Source organism: Medicago sativa, chromosome 1 (genome assembly GCF_051527215.1).
Source record: "Medicago sativa cultivar Bolivia chromosome 1, Bolivia_mono, whole genome shotgun sequence".
Taxonomy (NCBI): Eukaryota; Viridiplantae; Streptophyta; class Magnoliopsida; order Fabales; family Fabaceae; genus Medicago; species Medicago sativa.
This window is the reverse complement of record NC_140749.1, coordinates 17614209-17632420: the sequence shown is the minus strand read 5'-3', so window position 1 is coordinate 17632420 and position 18212 is coordinate 17614209. Positions and strand designations below refer to the sequence as shown.

Here is an 18212-nt window from a genome sequence, read left to right as displayed (position 1 = left end):
TGTACCAGCATGAATTGCGAGTTATGTGACTTTTCTCTAACTATCACAATGCAACCAAACTCCACCTTGATGATGGTTCTTTTATTTTCCACCTTTGTGTTTATGTTGGAGCCTCTAAATAGAAACTGATTCAAGCTTCTAAAGAATATCAATGCAGGATAAATAGAAACAACAATTATAGGAGATTAGTAGATATTCCTACGTGGAATTTATATTGGTCGTGTCTTGCAGCAACAAGATCCCATATATCCACTTTTAGCCAACACTCGTTAATATGTTCTTATGTTGGTATTGAATTAATATCTCTCCTTCAAATAAATACCTAAGAAATTGTTAACACTGGCGTTGGAAATTCCCAAGCAATCACCATATTTTAATTAATCACACCACATATATATGGACTGTTAAAAATAGAGAAACATCACTTATACAAACACAAAAATAGAGAAACATCACTTATACAAACACACCAATCACATTACTATCAACAACATATAAAATAAAATTCATCCTATGTATCATTTTCAGTTTTGGTTATTAGAGCTTGTCACCAATGAAACACCATTTTCTTCATCCATCTTTGACTCAATGTTAGTATCTAGTTTCTCCTTCTCATCCTTTTGTACCTTTGCTATGTCATAAGATGCATGTACTCCAACAAGCAAGTAATATACAACCAAAATTGCAGTCCAAATACCAAATCTCCTAAATGAAGCCTTATCTAATGTTCCAAGAAGGAAAATATTGATACCAATGGATGCAGATGGCAAAAACGGCACAAGTGGTACACCCCAAATCTTCGGTTTCTTCGCAAGAGGAACAAAAAACCAGATGCCGAATGTCCCTACAAACCAAATAGGTACTAATATAGTGTAACCTATCCACCCGTTGGTTTTCGACCAATAAACCGAACATCCAATCGATGATCCTAGTATGAGAAAAACGAATCCAAGAAATTTCATAACATCAAACCTAGAAGTCACACCTCTAACACAATATCTCCTAACCAATAGAGACAATGCCACAAGTGAAAAAAGGAACAAAGTTGAAATTGAAAGTAAATTAGCAAGAATATCAAGGCTAGTGAAAAATGCAACAATAGCAGTTGCAATAAACATAACAACAGTTGCATTAACTGGTGTCTTAGTTTTTTTATTCACTCTTGCAAGCCATGAAGGCAACAAACCTGTTCTTGCCATATGTGTGAGATACCTTGCTTGACCAACAGCACCAACAAGTAAAACACTAGTCATTCCTTTCAATGCACCAAATGCAACAATGTACTTAGCCCATTTCATTCCAACAGCTTCAAATGCAACCGAAAAAGCGGCATTTTCATCAACATCCGAATATTTTTGCATTAAACAAAGTGTAACACCCATCATGCAATAAATAAATGTTGTAAGTGTCATTGATCCTATTAGACCAATAGGTATATCTTTTCCAGGATTCTTCGTTTCCTCAGCCATTGTCGAAACTGCATCGAATCCAACATAAGCGAAAAACAAAACTGCAGCAGATGCAAAGATTCCTCTGGTTCCAAAAGGTGTGAAATCTTTGTAATTTTCAGCATTAGCTTTTGATAAACCAGCAACTATTATGAACATTAAGACAATAACATGTATTATTGAGGCAATGTAGTTTAAACGTGAGGAACCCTTTGTGCTGAAAATTGCAAAGGTGGTAATAATTGCAAGAGCAAAAACAGCAATAGGGTCAAGTTCATTGTAATGGTTTGCTAGGGAATCTACTATGATGAGGAATTTGTCTGATGGTTGGTTGCAAAGTGTTGCAAAATAGGATGTCCATGAACGTGAGACTGCAGCACCACCAATCACATATTCAAGAATAATGTTTCCTGATGCTATGAATGCTACAAATTCACCAAGCTCAACTCTTATGTAAGCAAAGGAACCACCTATAATAAAAGCATAAAAACATTTGACTTTAGTCATAACCCTAAAATTATACATATAATTAGTTGTAGTTGTTAAAAGTGTATACATTATTTTGAATAAAAACTAAACACATTTTAGTTTGTAATAAACTTTTTTTTAAGAAGGTAAATTAGCCCATCTAAATTAGCACCGAGGAGAATCGAATCTGAGACCTCTAGGAGGAGCACACTCTCAAGTCCCAAGTCAATACCACCAGGCCAACCTAAGTGGGTTTCTGTAATAGACTTAAATACATGATACCGAACAAAATAAAAAAAAATGTACCTACCAGCCACAGGGATTTCCACAGCAAATTCAGTGTAACAAAAAACAGACAACATAGCAGAAATGCCGGAGACAATATAGGATATAACCACAGCAGGTCCCACAGTGTTCTTAACTTCAAGTCCTGTTAGTACAAAAATGCCCGAGCCAATGACACTTCCCATGCCAAACCATATCAAGTCCCACCAAGATAGTGTTTTCTTCATTTCATGTTGACTTTGTTTCCTCACATCCACCAACTCAACTTCATCGTTAGATCGGGCTGTAACCCGGTCCAATAATCGGCAGGGCGTGTACAAGAGCGCTCTACCATAGCTTGGCAAGCTCTCAAATGACTTTAACTTTGTTGTTGGAGGGGCAACATTTTCTTCTCCTATTCTTGAATTGTCATTTGGTTCTTCCATTCTGTAAAAGATGGTCCATGCTTAAATTGATATAACTCTAATAAGAAAATTAATTCAAATTTTTCATCTAATAACGTGTATAGATACATTTAAGATATACGTTGAGAACACTTTAATAGATTCTCTCCGTTACAAAATATAAGTAAAAGTGAGTCAAAAAAATTGATGTATTTAGACATAATTTTATATCAAATATTTTATTTGACTCGTTTTTTGCTTATATTTTATAACGGAGTGAGTATAATATTGATAACACGTGGTTTGCGCATCCATATATATATATATATATATATATATATATATATATATATATATATATATATATATATATATATATATATATATATATATATATATAATGCGTATTGTTCTTTTCATCAATAATTAGCATGTACTAATCATCTTTGTTTAAAGTATTCTGTGTTCTAGTCAACTAGAATTATATGCATTTATCTTCTTTTATATTAGGAAGTTCTAGAAATTAGATGCATAGAACAATGTGAAATTAACTCAAATAACTTGCAATATTAATTTACACTATCATATACGACATATACGACATCTAATCCTAAAAAAGAGCTAAAGATTTTTATTTCTATGATATTTATGTGAAAGTAAAACAGACACTAACTACTAGTATAATTTTTTTTTTTTTGAAGGAACTACTAGTATAAATTAAAGATCAAAATGTTGTCAAAAAGAGGTGAATATAAAAATATGAATCGTAAAATGACGCTCGAAGTACGAGTATTTTGAAGAATAATCAGCATGTTAGTGACTTTCAAAGATAAATATTTTTTTGAAAATTTATACAAACATGGTTTTTAAAATAGCAACCACAAAAAGCATTACAAAGAGACTGAGAGAATATTGTGTTGGAGAAAAATATGAATCACAATAGTTACTTACTATATTACGGTTTTTATGAAAAATGATTATTGTAAAAGTCACTTTTTTGGTAAATAGTTTTTTTTTTTTAAAAAACTAATATTATAAATATCATGAACACTCACCTTTTATGGTATACTTTGAAAAAAAAATTATCTGTGGAACAGTGGAAGATAAAAAAAAATCTATAATACCATGATTAATCTAAAATCTTTTTCTAGAGCACAAGTGATCAATTTGTTCAACAATTTATTGAACCCACTCTAGAGAATACGTGAATAACATCAGCTGATGATAAATAAATTAATAATAATAAATATAAATAACAAATGAGTGATTATATATAGATCAATCATTATTTTTTACTTTAACTACTAACTAGTCATTATTAGACGAACAAAATCAGTGTAAAAGAGCATGCAGGATGGCCAAGATTTATGAACACAGATGCCTTACCTCTTTCAATATGGCTTGAAAGTCACGTTTATTTTCAATTCAACTTTGAAAGGAGAAAATCACATCAAAACCTTTCTTTTTTGTACCATTTATATAAGAAAGACCTTATTGATAAACATATATGAAGATTATTGTGTCCGGCCGGCAAACAATACAACACCAAAACAAAACGACAAATACTACCCCTTTCTCTTCAAAAAAAATACTACCTCTTTCTCTTCATAGATCATCTATTTTAGAAATGTATTTGTTCTATTTTATAAGATTTTTTTGGCGAAAATTTGATAAGATTATTGTTAAATCATCTCTAACGTTAAATGATTTCATTCATATACATTGTCGGTAAATGTGTTTTATACAGTCAATCAATTATAATATTCAGACTATTAAATTTTTTTAAATTTTAATTATAACTACTTCTAAAATCACATACTTAATTGACAGTGATTTGTTGACGATATAAAACTTTTACAATAATAGCGTATAAAAGTTGAACTTTATTTTGATTAAAGATATCCTTAATAGAGGTGGGGAAGAAGTTCTGATACAAATTAAATAGTACATAAAAGAGTAAAATAGAATCAATAATTATAAAAAGATATTTTAAAAGAAAAGTTCTACTCGGTCAAAAAAAAAAAAGTTCTACAACTCATATCATGTTAATAAATCTAATGTAATTAACTAAATTGATAAACTCTTTTTTTTTATCTCTTGTGAGTCAATCAAATAAATAATTGTTCATGAGACGGCAGTTTAGTGATAAGAGCTTACTTTGTATAACCTCAATAGACTTAATTCAAAACTCATGAGATTTTTGTAAACTAGGCATTAGTGTTACCGTTGTTAACACTTATTTCTTTTTCCCATTTTTTTCAAAAGTTAAATTAATAACTATTGTCCATTAACTTTTGTACTTCTTGTGAACTATTCCTCATGTCTTATTATTATTATTATTATTATTATTATTATTATTATTATTATTATTATTATTATTATTATTATTATTATTATTATTATTATTATTATTATTATTATTATTATTATTATTATTATTATTATTATTATTATTATTTTAATTAAAAAAAGTAGTTCTTATTATTGACATTTTCAAATTTTAAGATTTCAATAACTCTATTTTTTTTTTTTTTATCAATCATACCATTATCTTAACAAAAAATTTACACTAACATTAATAGAGACATATAGAGTAACTTGATGAGTTTGACCCATGAAAGCTAAGGATATATTACAAACTTATTGATCAAAGTTATTTCTTGATTTATGCATAACAATCTTAAAAAACATAAAATAAAATAAAAAATACTGTAGTCTTAGTCTTATTCTCGAGGCATAAGAAGAAAGAAAGAATAAAATAATAGAAAGAAAAAAATGAAACTAACGTATGTACGAAACTATTGTGTATATAAAAACAGATGGAGTAGTTCATAATATAAAATAGGGTCATGTTAAACTGTGCCCTTAGAGCACAAGTTAATGAGTTTAAAATGGAAATTTAAAATAATTTTTATATTAAAAGTATAATTTTTACAACTTTTAAGACATTGAATACACAAATTCTAAAAAAATCTTCTATATTTGTCTTCTTAACTTATGCACAAGTCATTTCCCTATAAAATAAAACATATGGAGTATATTTATTTAAGAGTTAAATATGTTTTTGATCCCTATAAATATACCAACTTTTCATTTTAGTCCCTCTAAAATTTTCCTTCAACTTTTAGTCCCTATAAAATTTTCAATCATTAATTTTGGTCCCTATTTTAAAGTAAACTCATATGTAGAATTCATGTTTTTAAATAGAATTTTGCAGAAAAATTCATAATATTATAAGAATCTCTCCCAAAAAAATTTAGAATTTTTTAACAAAACATGAATTTAATATGAATTTTTATATTTTTTATGGTTAAAAATTCATATTAAATTTATGTTTTCTTAAAAAATTCTAATTTTTTTTTGGGAAAGATTTTTACAATATTCTACACATTTCTGCACAATTTCATTAGAAAATACAAAAATTAACTTAAAAATAGGGATCAAAAGTAATGATTGAAAATTTTATAGGGACTAAAAGTTGAAGGAAAATTTTAGAGGGACTAAAACGAAAAGTTGGTATATCTATAGGGACCAAAAACATATTTAACCCTTTATTTAAATAAGCCTATATGGTGTACTTTCCAATGGAAATGATTTTGTTAACGTGTGTACACTAGAAGTTCGTGAACGTCGAAGCAAAGTACAGTAATAATTTTATTAAGAACAAAAGATATTGAATTGATAGAATCATTTGTGGACGACTAATCAACATAAAGCCAAAAGGATATGTCTTAACTCTTAATGTTTATTGTTTTCAATATTCAATCCAGTTGTATTGCCACGGACACGAAACCACCAAGGCCAGAGGAAACAATACAAGTAAATGAGTAATACAGCACCAAACAAAATTCTTAGGAAACATTCACAAAGTTTAACTATACATGGGACAAAACCATTTTTTGTTTAACTGAGAAAAATTAGCTTCTTCCTTAACGTATCTCTTTGTCTATTTTGTAACTAATAGAAGCGTCACGCATTAGGGCTGAATTGCTTTGATACATACCAAAAGAATAAACTTAAGGTGAACACAATAGTACTTGTTGAATTTGATTGGATGCGTATCATTCATCCAATCAATCAATGCCATGTGTACCGGTTACACCAAGGTACCTAAAAATTTAAAAATTTGAACAACCATTTGTGACAACTTATGTGACAACCAAAGATATACAAAGAAAAGTAGGTATTGATATGCAAACCAAAGCAATATAGATAAAGTAAAAACAGTAACACAACATGAGTATGAGAGAAATAGTTGTTCAAATATCATTTCTAAAAAATTTGGCATAAACTAAACACTCTAAAAGCAACAAATGTTGAGATTCCCACTACTAATCTACTAAACATAGGATTGAGTTTTCTTGATCTATCAAATTATTTATTTTCTTTAGTTAAGAGAATTTACCAAAAACAAAACACTACTAATACAAGAAATCTTTAGACCAAGTCTATTTTTTTTTCAAGTATAATCGCTAAGCATGTGTATAAAAAAAATTACAATATCGGTGTAACTTGTGTTAATGTTAATACAACTACACATACTCTGATTGTTGATTGTTTATTGTAAAACTGATTATAATCATTAACATATACAATAGCATTTCCTTTGTTAATATAACTAAACTCAAATTAGGTAACTAAACTAAATTAAAGATAAATTGCAAAAGTGACATTCTGCAACAAAAAAAAAAATTGATAAAATTTTCAATACCACTGTGCTTGATAAATGATATAGTCCTTACAATGATATGGAGAAAGCAAGTTCTTGATAGAGTTATGACACTACATGTCAGGTCATACAAGAAAAATTAATCATAACACTAACAATAATAACCCCAAATAAAAAAAAATAAAAAATTATAACATAAAAGCTCACAGCAAAAGAACACCAACATTCTAGAAAGAGAAATAACATTAAATTTACATATTACATCCCTGATATTCCATGAAAATCAAAATTCAAAATTTGTTAAGATCACATTACTAAAAGAAAACTAGATGCCCAGGCCAAGTTGCCAAGTGTAGTAGGACATCATGTTGAGATACAAACATGACCAAAACAAGAGTCAGTTCTCACAGAATTAGTCTTCGTCCATGCCAGCAGGTTGCTCTCTCTTGCCAGGTCCTCCAGCCGGTTTCGCCATAATAATCTGAAAACATCAAAATACCACATCCATAAATTTATGCATAGAGAAAAATGGATCATATTAACAAAAATAAGATATGGATCAAAATCATGTATCAAATTTCAAACAAGATACCCAAACAACAACAAAGTCTTATCCCACTAAGTGGGGTAAGCTACATGGAGGAAAAAAACAAGATAACCAAAGTAAAAAATAAAAAATAAAAAATAAAAAAACGGCATACACCTTATATTAGTGTTCATTCCTCCAAGTCAATTGGATTTAGTAACAAGAAATAATCATGTCACCAAAGTAACTACAATACTTTATTTTCATTTACTATTTTTTAAACATGAAACACAATGTTTTCAGTATTAAAAATAAGACTCTAAATAATAAGTCACATGGCTTTAACAATTCAAGCACCCTGAGAATTTGTCGCAAATTGAACAGGGAGCAAACAACAGTCTATTTTATTGATACAAATAATAGGTTTGAACAACACAAAAGAGTAGATGGATAGTGAATTGTATTTAAGATTGGTAATGGGTACATGTAAACAGAAAACAAAGAAAGAAACTATGGTAGAATGAATCTATCAGCTCACCAAAAGTCTAAGGCCCCCTCACCAATCAATGGACTTTTGGTGATCCTCTCGTATTGAATTCAAGAATCACTTTATTCCCCACGCTCATTATTCCTTATAACTTCCCATTACACATTATCCCTCTCTCCCCTCTGCCAACTCAGCTTCCGCATTTTTTTTTAACTCATTTCATTTTTCCTATAATAAACCTTCCATACACGGCCTATTCTCCTTACTAGTATCGACGAATATCAAAACCTACTGTTATCAGCAAGACCCAATTGGGAAAGTACATGTTAGAGAAGTTTTCTCTGATTCTCTGTCTATTGGAAGTTTTCTGGTTCTCTGTGTATTGTGTTCTCTTATAGCTCAAAGCAAAAGGTCTATCAGTAGAAGTTTTTTTTTCCTTCTGTTAATTGCTACTCCCTAAAGTCTGAACCAGTTTTTATGGGAAGGCTTGCGTACTCATGGTGTACAAAAAACGCAATGTGTGGCTTTGAGCATTCAAAATTAACAGTTAATTTGTTGCCCCTGAAAATATTACATTTTCGTGATTATTCACTAGTTTCTTATCCAGTTTTTTCTTTTTTTTTGACAAATACTTTTTTATCCAGTTGTAATCCTTAGGAAGACAAAATCATGTGTTCAATCTTTAGGGAGGGACTAATAGCAAACTATTTTATATATAGGGACCAAAAATAAATAAAATAATATAGGAATTTAAAAACAGCTGATTACCTGGTCCACCCGAAGCACAGTGCATGCAGCATCAGCAGCGTATTTAAGAGCAAAAAGCCTGAGCAGATGAAAACAATAATTTAACTTATCATTGAATGGTACGAGGTAACTAAATTATTTCAAATATAAGCAGTCGAAAGAAGGCTCCTCATTTGTCACAAGTGCTGGTAATTGTATTCAAACTTATATATGACAGCTAGAAAAAGCTACAATTCTAATAGGGGAAAACAATTCCATCATTTGCCTTAAGGGGTTTCCACTATAAAAAAAAGACGCATGCATATTAGAATTTAGAAAGAAAGTAATTTACTTAGCCATGTGGAGATCCCAAACATGTGTGGTTGTGACATCCTTACAAACACCCTCGTCCAAATCAATGCCAACTTTAGTGTTTCCTGATGCATGTTCTGCGTAGAGAGAAGATATAATCTCCATTGCATTTAGCCCAGCATTCTCCGCCAATGTTCTAGGAATCATCTCAAAGCTTTCAGCAAATTTTGCTATAGCATACTGATCCAATCTGCAGAGCCATTGCAAATTTTTAGTACTTCCCTTTCATGTCTGAATTATCAAAGAAGCATTAAACGAGTAAAATAAAGGTTTAAGCTCTGTCTATAGAATAGAATCCTCTAACTTGCAATCAAGTTTTGATTTTAGAATTTTTAGAGCAGGGGTGCCATTTAGACCTTATCTCTAATGCGAGACTTGAGTTTTAAACATTACACCTCTCAAACCCGTTCTCGGTATTCTTGGACTTGGTGCACGTATAATATGGTGGGTGGTCTGATGGATCTAGGATAAGTTATAATACCATCTTAGTTTTAGGACAATTCAGCCCCACAAAACCTATTTGTTCGGTGAGGATTTTCTCCCACTTATAAACACTATTGAGGCCTTATTACACCCAAATGTCGGTCTCTCAACATAAGACCCTCACACTCATGACTAGACATTTAAAGCGTGACCCTCGTGGCCTGATAAAGGTGAGGGCTTCCCTCAACTTATAACCGCTAAAGGCCATGTCACTATTCAATGTGGGACTCAAACACACATCCACATGCCGAAGACTGAACATACATCTGAAGCGTGAACAATGTGGCCTGATAATGGGTGGCCCAACAAATAAGGGACACATATAAACTCTGGTGGTCTTTATAGATTCTGGGTCCAACTCAACACTACAAACCAACTTTTAAGGTGAGGGTTGCCCCCTAAACAATATTCAGACCACATCATTAACCAATGTGGGACTCTCAATAAAATTAAAGGGAAATACAGCATATACCCTGTCTCCTTGAAGGAAAACTCTTTCACCCTCTTGGCTAACTCAATTTCAGTTGCTGCAGCTCCAGGCACAATACGGCTATCCCTGCACATAGTCTGATAAATAGTTGCATAAAATAAGACAAATCAGTATTATTTCTAATAACAAAATCCCTTCAAAAGTGCAATTCAAAATGATGCAGTACGATCCCGTATGTTTGCAGAAGCCATACTTTTTTATTAAGCAATCATTTTCTAGGGGTTAAGATACAATCAACTTGGTAAAGCAATAAAAGCATAACATCAGCGATTACCTTGTAAGTGTTCACTCCATCATCAACTGCTCTTTCAATATCATCAAGTATACTATCAGTACTTCCTCTTAAGACAACAGTTGCTACAGAATTGCCACCTTCTTCATTTTTAACAATGGTCACCTGCATCATTAAACAAGATAAGAGGGAAATCATATACAACACTTAAAATGGGAAAATGCTAATGGAGTAAAGGACACATACAAGTAATGAACCAAGAACATAACAGAAACCAACTATTTAAACATACCCTTGCACCACCAATTTCCTCAACTGAAACAGAATCAACATATCCAAGATCATCTGGGTTTGGTCGACTAAGCTTCAACTGTAGTATGAAAACAAAAATTAGGAAAAAAAAAAGGTACCGTAACAGAAGATTTTTTATGAAGTGAGAGATACAAAACACACCATGGCTACAGAACCAGTCGTACGGCAAAATCGACGCAGTTCAAACTTAGAGCTGATTTTCAGAACCATAAGCCTACAAGCATGAATTTTGATTAAGAAGACCACATAGGTAGATTCATAGCATGACTTCAAAATTCAAATTGATACAGTAAAAAAATTATAATTAATTATTTGATGTGCGATAGCATGAGGCAATTAAAAGCAAAAAATGGCGTATGAATTCACCCACTTATAACGCTCACAGAAATGCAAAGCCATCTCTCCTACTGCTCCTCCGCTTACAATCACTTGGGCACCAGAATCAACTACAGCCTTGATGAGCTCTTCTACTTTAGCCTCTTCAGTTTTCGAATAATTTTCTAGCTATAGAAAACAAAAATTCAAAAATAAGAGCATTAAGCACAAAAGTTGACAAACCATTTAAAAAAAAACTCAAGAAAATAATCCATGAACAACAAAAGGAAAATCCCGGCACATCAGATCATAACAGTTTCAGAATCAATAAACTAGTTTCTTACAAGCAAGCAACAGTTGAAAGCTGAACTAGAAGTTGTAGTCAGTGTGTTACAAGTTTAAATTAAAGTACTAAAAATAATTTCCAAACAAAAGCTCTGACCATGACAGCTTTGTACAGCAGTCAGTTAGATCTAATAAGTAGTGCCTTTGTTTTCATGGTTTTCCCTTTCCACGCTATCTTCCACCAATACTAGCTTTGATTCCCCTCCTCCTCCATCACCAAGCACTGCTCCCTTCCACTCTGTCACTCTCTCCTTCTCCCCTTCCCCTGCACTCTCTCCTTCTCCCCTTCCCCTGCCCTTCTAAACACTTTTCCTTAAATTCCTAAACAGAACATTGCACGCGTTTCGGTCATCATTGATATCACAGGCATCAAATCTAAAAACTTGTTTATCTAAAGTTGGAACTTAAGACAGGATTGGTAGGGTGAAGTTCTGGGTCCTTTCTGTTGGTATCTACAGATGAAGAGACTGTGTGATTGATGTTCCAGCCTTCTTTGGTGTGCTTGTAGTTTCTAGTCATCATACCCATTGATTGAAATACACTGCCGGCGAGCATGTTTAGCAACTAAAATTTGGAAAATTAGATTATTTTTCTTTAATTATTGGTTGCAAGGAAAATGAAAGACGAATTTGATTTGAAGCAATAGTAGGTAATAGAAAGAGAAGGTTTCTGGTTAGCTACTGGATAACATTCCAGAGGCTTACTCACTGCCCCAGATTTCATCATCAGTTTTCTGTTTTTTTCACTAATAGTCTAATACTGGATGAGTCAATCATTCATCCTACTACGAAATCACTTTTCAATTTCCCTTTTATGGGGAGTGGGGAATGAACCTCTAGCTTGTTTGGACACAAATGACTATACACACTTAGACATTGAATAAATATTACAATCCAATAAAACAGAATAAAGTAATAGTAATCAATTTTACAGTCATTTTGATATACCTGTTCAGCAGAATGTATGAGAACAGTTCCTTTAGTTTCAGTTGCAGATGTATCAACACCACCAGCAAACACAGCAACCTAAAAGAGCATTGACAAAAGACCTCAGTACAAGACACAGTATGAAGATTTGCAATAGCATATCATGGTGAGGACAAATAACTCTTATAAAAAGATGAAATAAAAATAGCAACAGATCATGCTTCATGATGTTCCAAGCAAATATTTCCAAGGAAAGTATATGGAATTCGACCCAAAAACGAGAGAGAACATATAACTCTTCTTTAAAATTACTTCAGCATCACAGCTGAATTACAAAATCTCAACAAGGAAGACATGACAACTAGTATGGCATAAAAAGTAAGCAAAATAAGCTGAATACATGTCAAAACCAAGCATTCCTTACTTCTGTTACATATTCCCTTTCACAAATGGTATGTACCCCATGGAAATAATGTACCAAGAGAAATCATACAAAATTGAAGTCTTCAATAAGCCAAGTGGAGCGCATGATACTTATAATTATTAATATTAACAATGTATAATGAATAGTGATAGCAATTGCGTCTTCAGAACATGAAACCCATTTAAAAGACAAATGCTGACAAAAATTCAGGTTAGATAGCCCATCTGTAGTATTGGAAGCAAACACAAGCCATAGTCTGAAGAATAACATCCACACATCAATATTTTAAAATGGCAGCTTGTGCACAACACTGATTCTGGTTTTCTAATGAAGCCACAACTAAAAACTTACACTCCTAAGTCCTAATCACCTATTCATTCAGTTGTTACATCTTCTATACTTTGCTACTTTTAATGCCATGCCCTTCATTTATCATTTATTTTTAATGATTTATCATTAACTGGGAAAATGTATTAGGCAAATAAGATAGATTAAAACCAAGAGTACAGCCTTGAAATTAGTCAAAACATAGGTAAAACCAAGAGTATAGCCTTCATACATCTTGTAATTGTCTAGCATGCAAAAATGATAAAGTTGTGAAGAATCTCAACCAATAAACAATATAGTAAGTAGACTCTCCGGTGAAACCCTAAAAGTCTCAAATATATAGAAAGCTAACCTTTGCCTTTTCCATTCTCTTTATACTACCAACAGCATCATTTCTCAGAACCATTCCCCGAACAACTGTACTATTACGCAAGCCTCCTCCCAAGAGCTTTGCGACACGAACATTGTCCACATTAAAGTTTACAGGGTTTTTTGGACACACTTGGATGCATGCCTACATTTTCCAAACAAAGGTCGGAATGTCAAGTGCTTCACCTACAAAGTATATTGAAATCATAGTAAAACTGGGTAATGAGGATAAACTCACATCAGCGACAAGAGAGCATATAGTATCTTCTTGACCGAATTGCTTGCTAGCAACAGCAGCTTTCATTCGAGAAATAACTTGCTCCTTGTCACGGACATCCATATTGTCGGAACCTTCCTCAACAAGTTCGTCCAATATTTCCATAGTCTGAAATAGGATAAAGACTTAAGAGAGAGAAAAAAAGTATGGCATTTAAAGATAAATCGCTAAACTATATTGGTTAGAGGAGTTTGCAAGGGATAGAGAAATGATGCTCAACCTGCATAAACCTTTTTATTTTAGACCTCTTTGTTCAAATTTCAAAGATGAAAGGATTACACAGAGCTTATCATGTTTTTTTTCAATAACCCCTCGTTTAATTTTATTAGGCATTTGTTATATCTCTCTCAATTTAAAAACAGAGTATATCATGCCCTTCTCTTTCTCCCCAAATCCATCCAACAGAAAATATTCTGATATCTATGCGTCAAAAGGAAAGTGTAATAGAATTGAATTGACTAAAGTTATTGTTCCATTAATTGAATACTTTTATGATATAGAACAGACGAAAAACAAGTTCCATCCAATATCCTCAGAGAGTCAGGGCAAATTGAGGTGATCCCTTATAGTACAGAACGGGATTGTATATGTCACCATATTTCATTCATCCTATCTTATTTTAAACAATCCAATTGACATGAAACTAATAATCAGCCTTGTCAAACAGCAGATATCTAGCCACGCATTAGCGTTGCAGCGTAGCAGAGTTTTAACAAGGACTAAACATAGATACAGTGCTTATAGTATTGTTCTTACTTTTCCTCTCGCAAAAAAACAGCTTTTTTCTCAAGAGGTCGTTTTTTTCTCACCCTTTTAAAATTGTTAGTGACATCCTTTAGTTGAGAACAGTAGAAACAGTGTCTATTGCGCAGTATCTAAGATGTATCCTTTTAACAAAATATTGTTGTGCAGCACTGCTAAAAGTATCATTCCATCCATTTTGGATCAATCGAAATGAAAACATGAACCTAACAAACCTTAGCAATGGCTTTGGTATATCCACTGATAATCTCACTGGGATGCAAACCCATCCTAATAAGCTCTTCAGCACCATGAAGTAACTCGCCGGCAAAAGAAATAGTTAAATTAGCGCCATCACCAATTTCCTCTTGTTGAGCTTTCCCAGCCAAAACCAAAATCTTAGCAGCAGGATGTTGTACTTCAAGTTCATTTACAATGGTAGCGGCATCATTTGTCACAAAAAGTTTGTCCAAATGATTTATAACCATCTTATTCATCCCTAATAACAAAACAAATTAATTAAAGTTAGTTAAACAAAAACAAACTAGGGACCTGCTAGGATTGGTTAACTTAAGCTCATCTACTACTGACACATAAGTTTTGTGAGATTTTTCAGAAGAACTTAGGAAAACAGCTCAGAACATTGTTCATAAGTTTTCGACTTATTTTAGTAAGTTCGCCAAGATAGCTTATGAAAACAGCTTATAGCTTGTATGGAACCAATTTAAACAGAAGCTATTTATTATAAAAAAGCAATTTTGGCATTTTCAGAAAACAGTATATAACATTGTTCGTAGCATTATTTAGCAAAACAAATTCTTTTCAGATTCTGATTTTTTAAACAGACTGTAACAAACAGATGTCAACTCTAAAAGTGATTATTTTGTTTAAAAATGGTGCTATTCCTCAAACATTTTGAATAAACTTATTTGAGCTAATCTACTAACATACACTTTGTGAGACTGTTTGGTCACTTACGAAAAAGCTTATGACATTGTTCATAAGCTTGTTTACTATAATGAATATCACTTAAAAAAAAAGGTCAGTTATAAAAATTAATTTCACAAAGAAGCTACTCAAAACACCTCATTTGAAGTAGTTTTTAGAATTTGTTTTCTTTCAGATTCTCTTTTTTAAGAAGCTATAACAAACAGATGTAAACTTCTAAAAGAGATTATTTTGTTCAAAGATAACAATTTCTTCTCAAATTAAGCTGTCACAAACAGGCTCTTAACTTTATTTTTACCTTTTGCTATAGAAATAGCTTATACATGTGTTTATTGGTTGTGCAATAAGCTACAAATAAGTTGTTTATCCAAAATGGACCTAGATCAAAGACTAAACTTCACTAACTCAAAATAAGTTGTTTGTTACAGATTGTCGGAAAAATGAGAATCTGAAGAAAAAACAAAAATCTAAAAAATTGTTTCAAATAAGAAGCTGTTTTTAGTAGCTTCTCCAGAAAATCATTTTTAATAAGTGATTTTCAGTCTGGTAAACAAACAAAACACAACTTCAGCTTCTTTAAAAAGTTTATAAAAATTATTGAGTATCAAAATCACTTGTACAATAAGCTGCTGCAAATAAGTTGTTTATCGAAAAAAGACCTAGATCAGAAACTAAGCTTAACTAAATCTAAATAAAACAGTTAGTTTTAATCTTAACAAAAACAGTATATTTATCGAAACAAGACCTAGATCACAAAATAAACTTGGCTAAATCTAACTAAATGTAACAGTTAATCTGAATCTTAACAACAATAACAAAGCAAAATGAAAAATGGAGAATGTGAAGTTAGGGTTACCATTGGGACCGAGAGAAGTGCGAGTGATAGTGGAGAGTTGGTTACAAGCATCGATGTTTTTGAGAACGGCTTCATCAAGACCAGAGAGATGTTTGTGACCTTCTTTAAGCATAGATTGGATTCCATATGGTAAACCTACCATTTTTGCTTCTTCTTCTTCTTCTTCTTCTTCTTCTTCAACCTTTACGGTGGCTGCGAAAGTGAGATGTGAAGAAGTTTAAAACCCTGCAGTTGTGTTGTGTTTGTGTAGACCTAAAACCCACGAAATGAAAATGAAGTGTGTAGGCTATTAGAGAAAAGAAATGAGAGAGCCCTAGAAACCTCCCAAAGTTTATGAGTAGTGTTAAATTGTGCCCTTAAGCCAGAAACTTAAAAGAAGAAATTTTCTCTAAAATTTTGTGCATTTAAATGATTAAAAATTTAAATATTAAATGTAATACACATATTTCAATAAGTTTTTTCTATATTTGAATCATTAACTTGTGTCTTAAGGGCACAAGTTTACATTTCCCAAAGTTTATTTATACAGTTTATTTACTTTTATTTTTAAGGAAATTATTTTTATTAAAATTAAAATGTTTATACAAAATTTTACAAGTGATTTTCTTTTTTCTTTTGGTGAATAATAGCATGAGGAGGAAACAAGTGGTTTTTTTTTTCTTTTTTACTTTTGGTGAAAAATAGCATGTAAAAAAAAAAAGAGTTTATAAAAAGAGACCAATAACAAAAGCGTCCATGCGTCCATATCTTGTGTTATTGATCTTTTTTTTTGTTTACAACTTGTGCTATTGATCTCTTTTTATAAACTCTTTTTTTTTTTTTACATACAAATATTAGTGGTTAGTTTTTTTGGTGGTGGTTGGGGTTTGAACCCCGGACCTTTACATATATTATGCATTGTCTATACCAACTGAGTTAAGCTCATGAGGACATATTAGTGGTTAGTTTATTAGAAGAGGAAACGTTTGTTTTTTTCATATATCATTTGTCATAGTTTATAAAAATATTTTAATCAATGTCAAAAATTATATAGAATTTATATGGATGTTGATCTCGTTATCTCTTCTATTCTAAATTATTTTTACAAGTTTCTATTTGATTTTTTTTTTACAAAAGTTTTTATTTGATAAATACTCATTGAACAAGGGCGAGTTGTTTATAACTTTGTATGAAATTCAATATATCAAATCGCAATCATATCAAGGGAAAATAATATTTGTTCAGGAGGTTGAGTATATTATAGGTGAGACAGAGGACAAGATCACTCATTTTGAAGATTTGTTTGGAGGGAGGTTTTGGAGTGGAGGGAAGGAGAGAACTTTTTTTTTTTTTGCTTTCTAATTCAAGCAAATTATAAAATGTTTCTAAAAAACGAATTATGTACGGTTGAATTATTTTATGACTATATAATGGCAATTCTTTTAAAGTTTCAAATATATTAAAATATAAACATCGTTCTTCAAAGTCTTCATTTCCAAAACACTATAAAATCCCCCTTCCAAATAGGGGTTTTGAGAGTTAGGAGCGGGATTTTGGGGTAAATCGGGTGAATATAACATAACTTCTAACTCAAAATCCTTGATATTATAAATCCTTATTTTATTGAGAAAAGTTAATAAATATTGTCTATAATTTAAAGTCGCATAATTTGAGATACAATGTAACATCTATGAAGCACAACCACAAACAACAAACATGTGATGCGTCGACACCTGTAGTAATTCGAGCAAATGAGATAACTGAATGTAATCTCATATATTGGTGTCAGAAACGCACATATGTCTGACGTTGGACACATTTTTG

At 31.6% G+C, this 18212-nt stretch overlaps 2 protein-coding genes across 2 annotated transcripts; both read right to left on the bottom strand.

The window, feature by feature from the left end:
• Window positions 1–345: 345 nt before the first annotated feature.
• On the bottom strand, window positions 346–2626 carry LOC146953230 (cationic amino acid transporter 1-like). The gene is made up of 2 exons (XM_085745620.1): window positions 2227–2626; window positions 346–1918 (listed from the first exon to the last, which is right to left on the bottom strand). Exons 1-2 carry the CDS (start codon window positions 2624–2626, stop codon window positions 525–527), a joined length of 1794 nt encoding a protein of 597 aa, XP_085601746.1. The 3' UTR covers window positions 346–524.
• Window positions 2627–7303: 4677 nt separating this feature from the next.
• Window positions 7304–16683, bottom strand: LOC146953229 (T-complex protein 1 subunit theta-like). Its single transcript, XM_085708470.1, has 13 exons — window positions 16410–16683; window positions 14842–15104; window positions 13826–13972; window positions 13571–13732; window positions 12489–12566; window positions 11252–11385; window positions 11023–11095; window positions 10862–10939; window positions 10612–10734; window positions 10320–10414; window positions 9345–9554; window positions 9035–9092; window positions 7304–7734 (listed from the first exon to the last, which is right to left on the bottom strand). The coding sequence occupies exons 1-13, from the start codon at window positions 16549–16551 to the stop codon at window positions 7666–7668; spliced, it is 1632 nt and encodes a 543-aa protein (XP_085564596.1). The 5' UTR covers window positions 16552–16683; the 3' UTR covers window positions 7304–7665.
• Between the last annotated feature and the right edge of the window lie 1529 nt (window positions 16684–18212).

Excerpts from the sequence above, each read along its gene's own strand:
- LOC146953230 (XM_085745620.1), bottom strand. The coding sequence starts at position 2,626 with ATGGAAGAACCAAATGACAATTCAAGAATAGGAGAAGAAAATGTTGCC. Across the intron at positions 1,919-2,226 it reads TGTGGAAATCCCTGTGGCTG|GTGGTTCCTTTGCTTACATA; the intron begins GTAGGTACATTT and ends CTTTTATTATAG.
- LOC146953229 (XM_085708470.1), bottom strand. The coding sequence starts at position 16,551 with ATGGTAGGTTTACCATATGGAATCCAATCTATGCTTAAAGAAGGTCAC. Across the intron at positions 10,415-10,611 it reads ATGGAGTGAACACTTACAAG|ACTATGTGCAGGGATAGCCG; the intron begins GTAATCGCTGAT and ends ACTATTTATCAG. Across the intron at positions 9,093-9,344 it reads TGGGATCTCCACATGGCTAA|GCTTTTTGCTCTTAAATACG; the intron begins GTAAATTACTTT and ends TCATCTGCTCAG.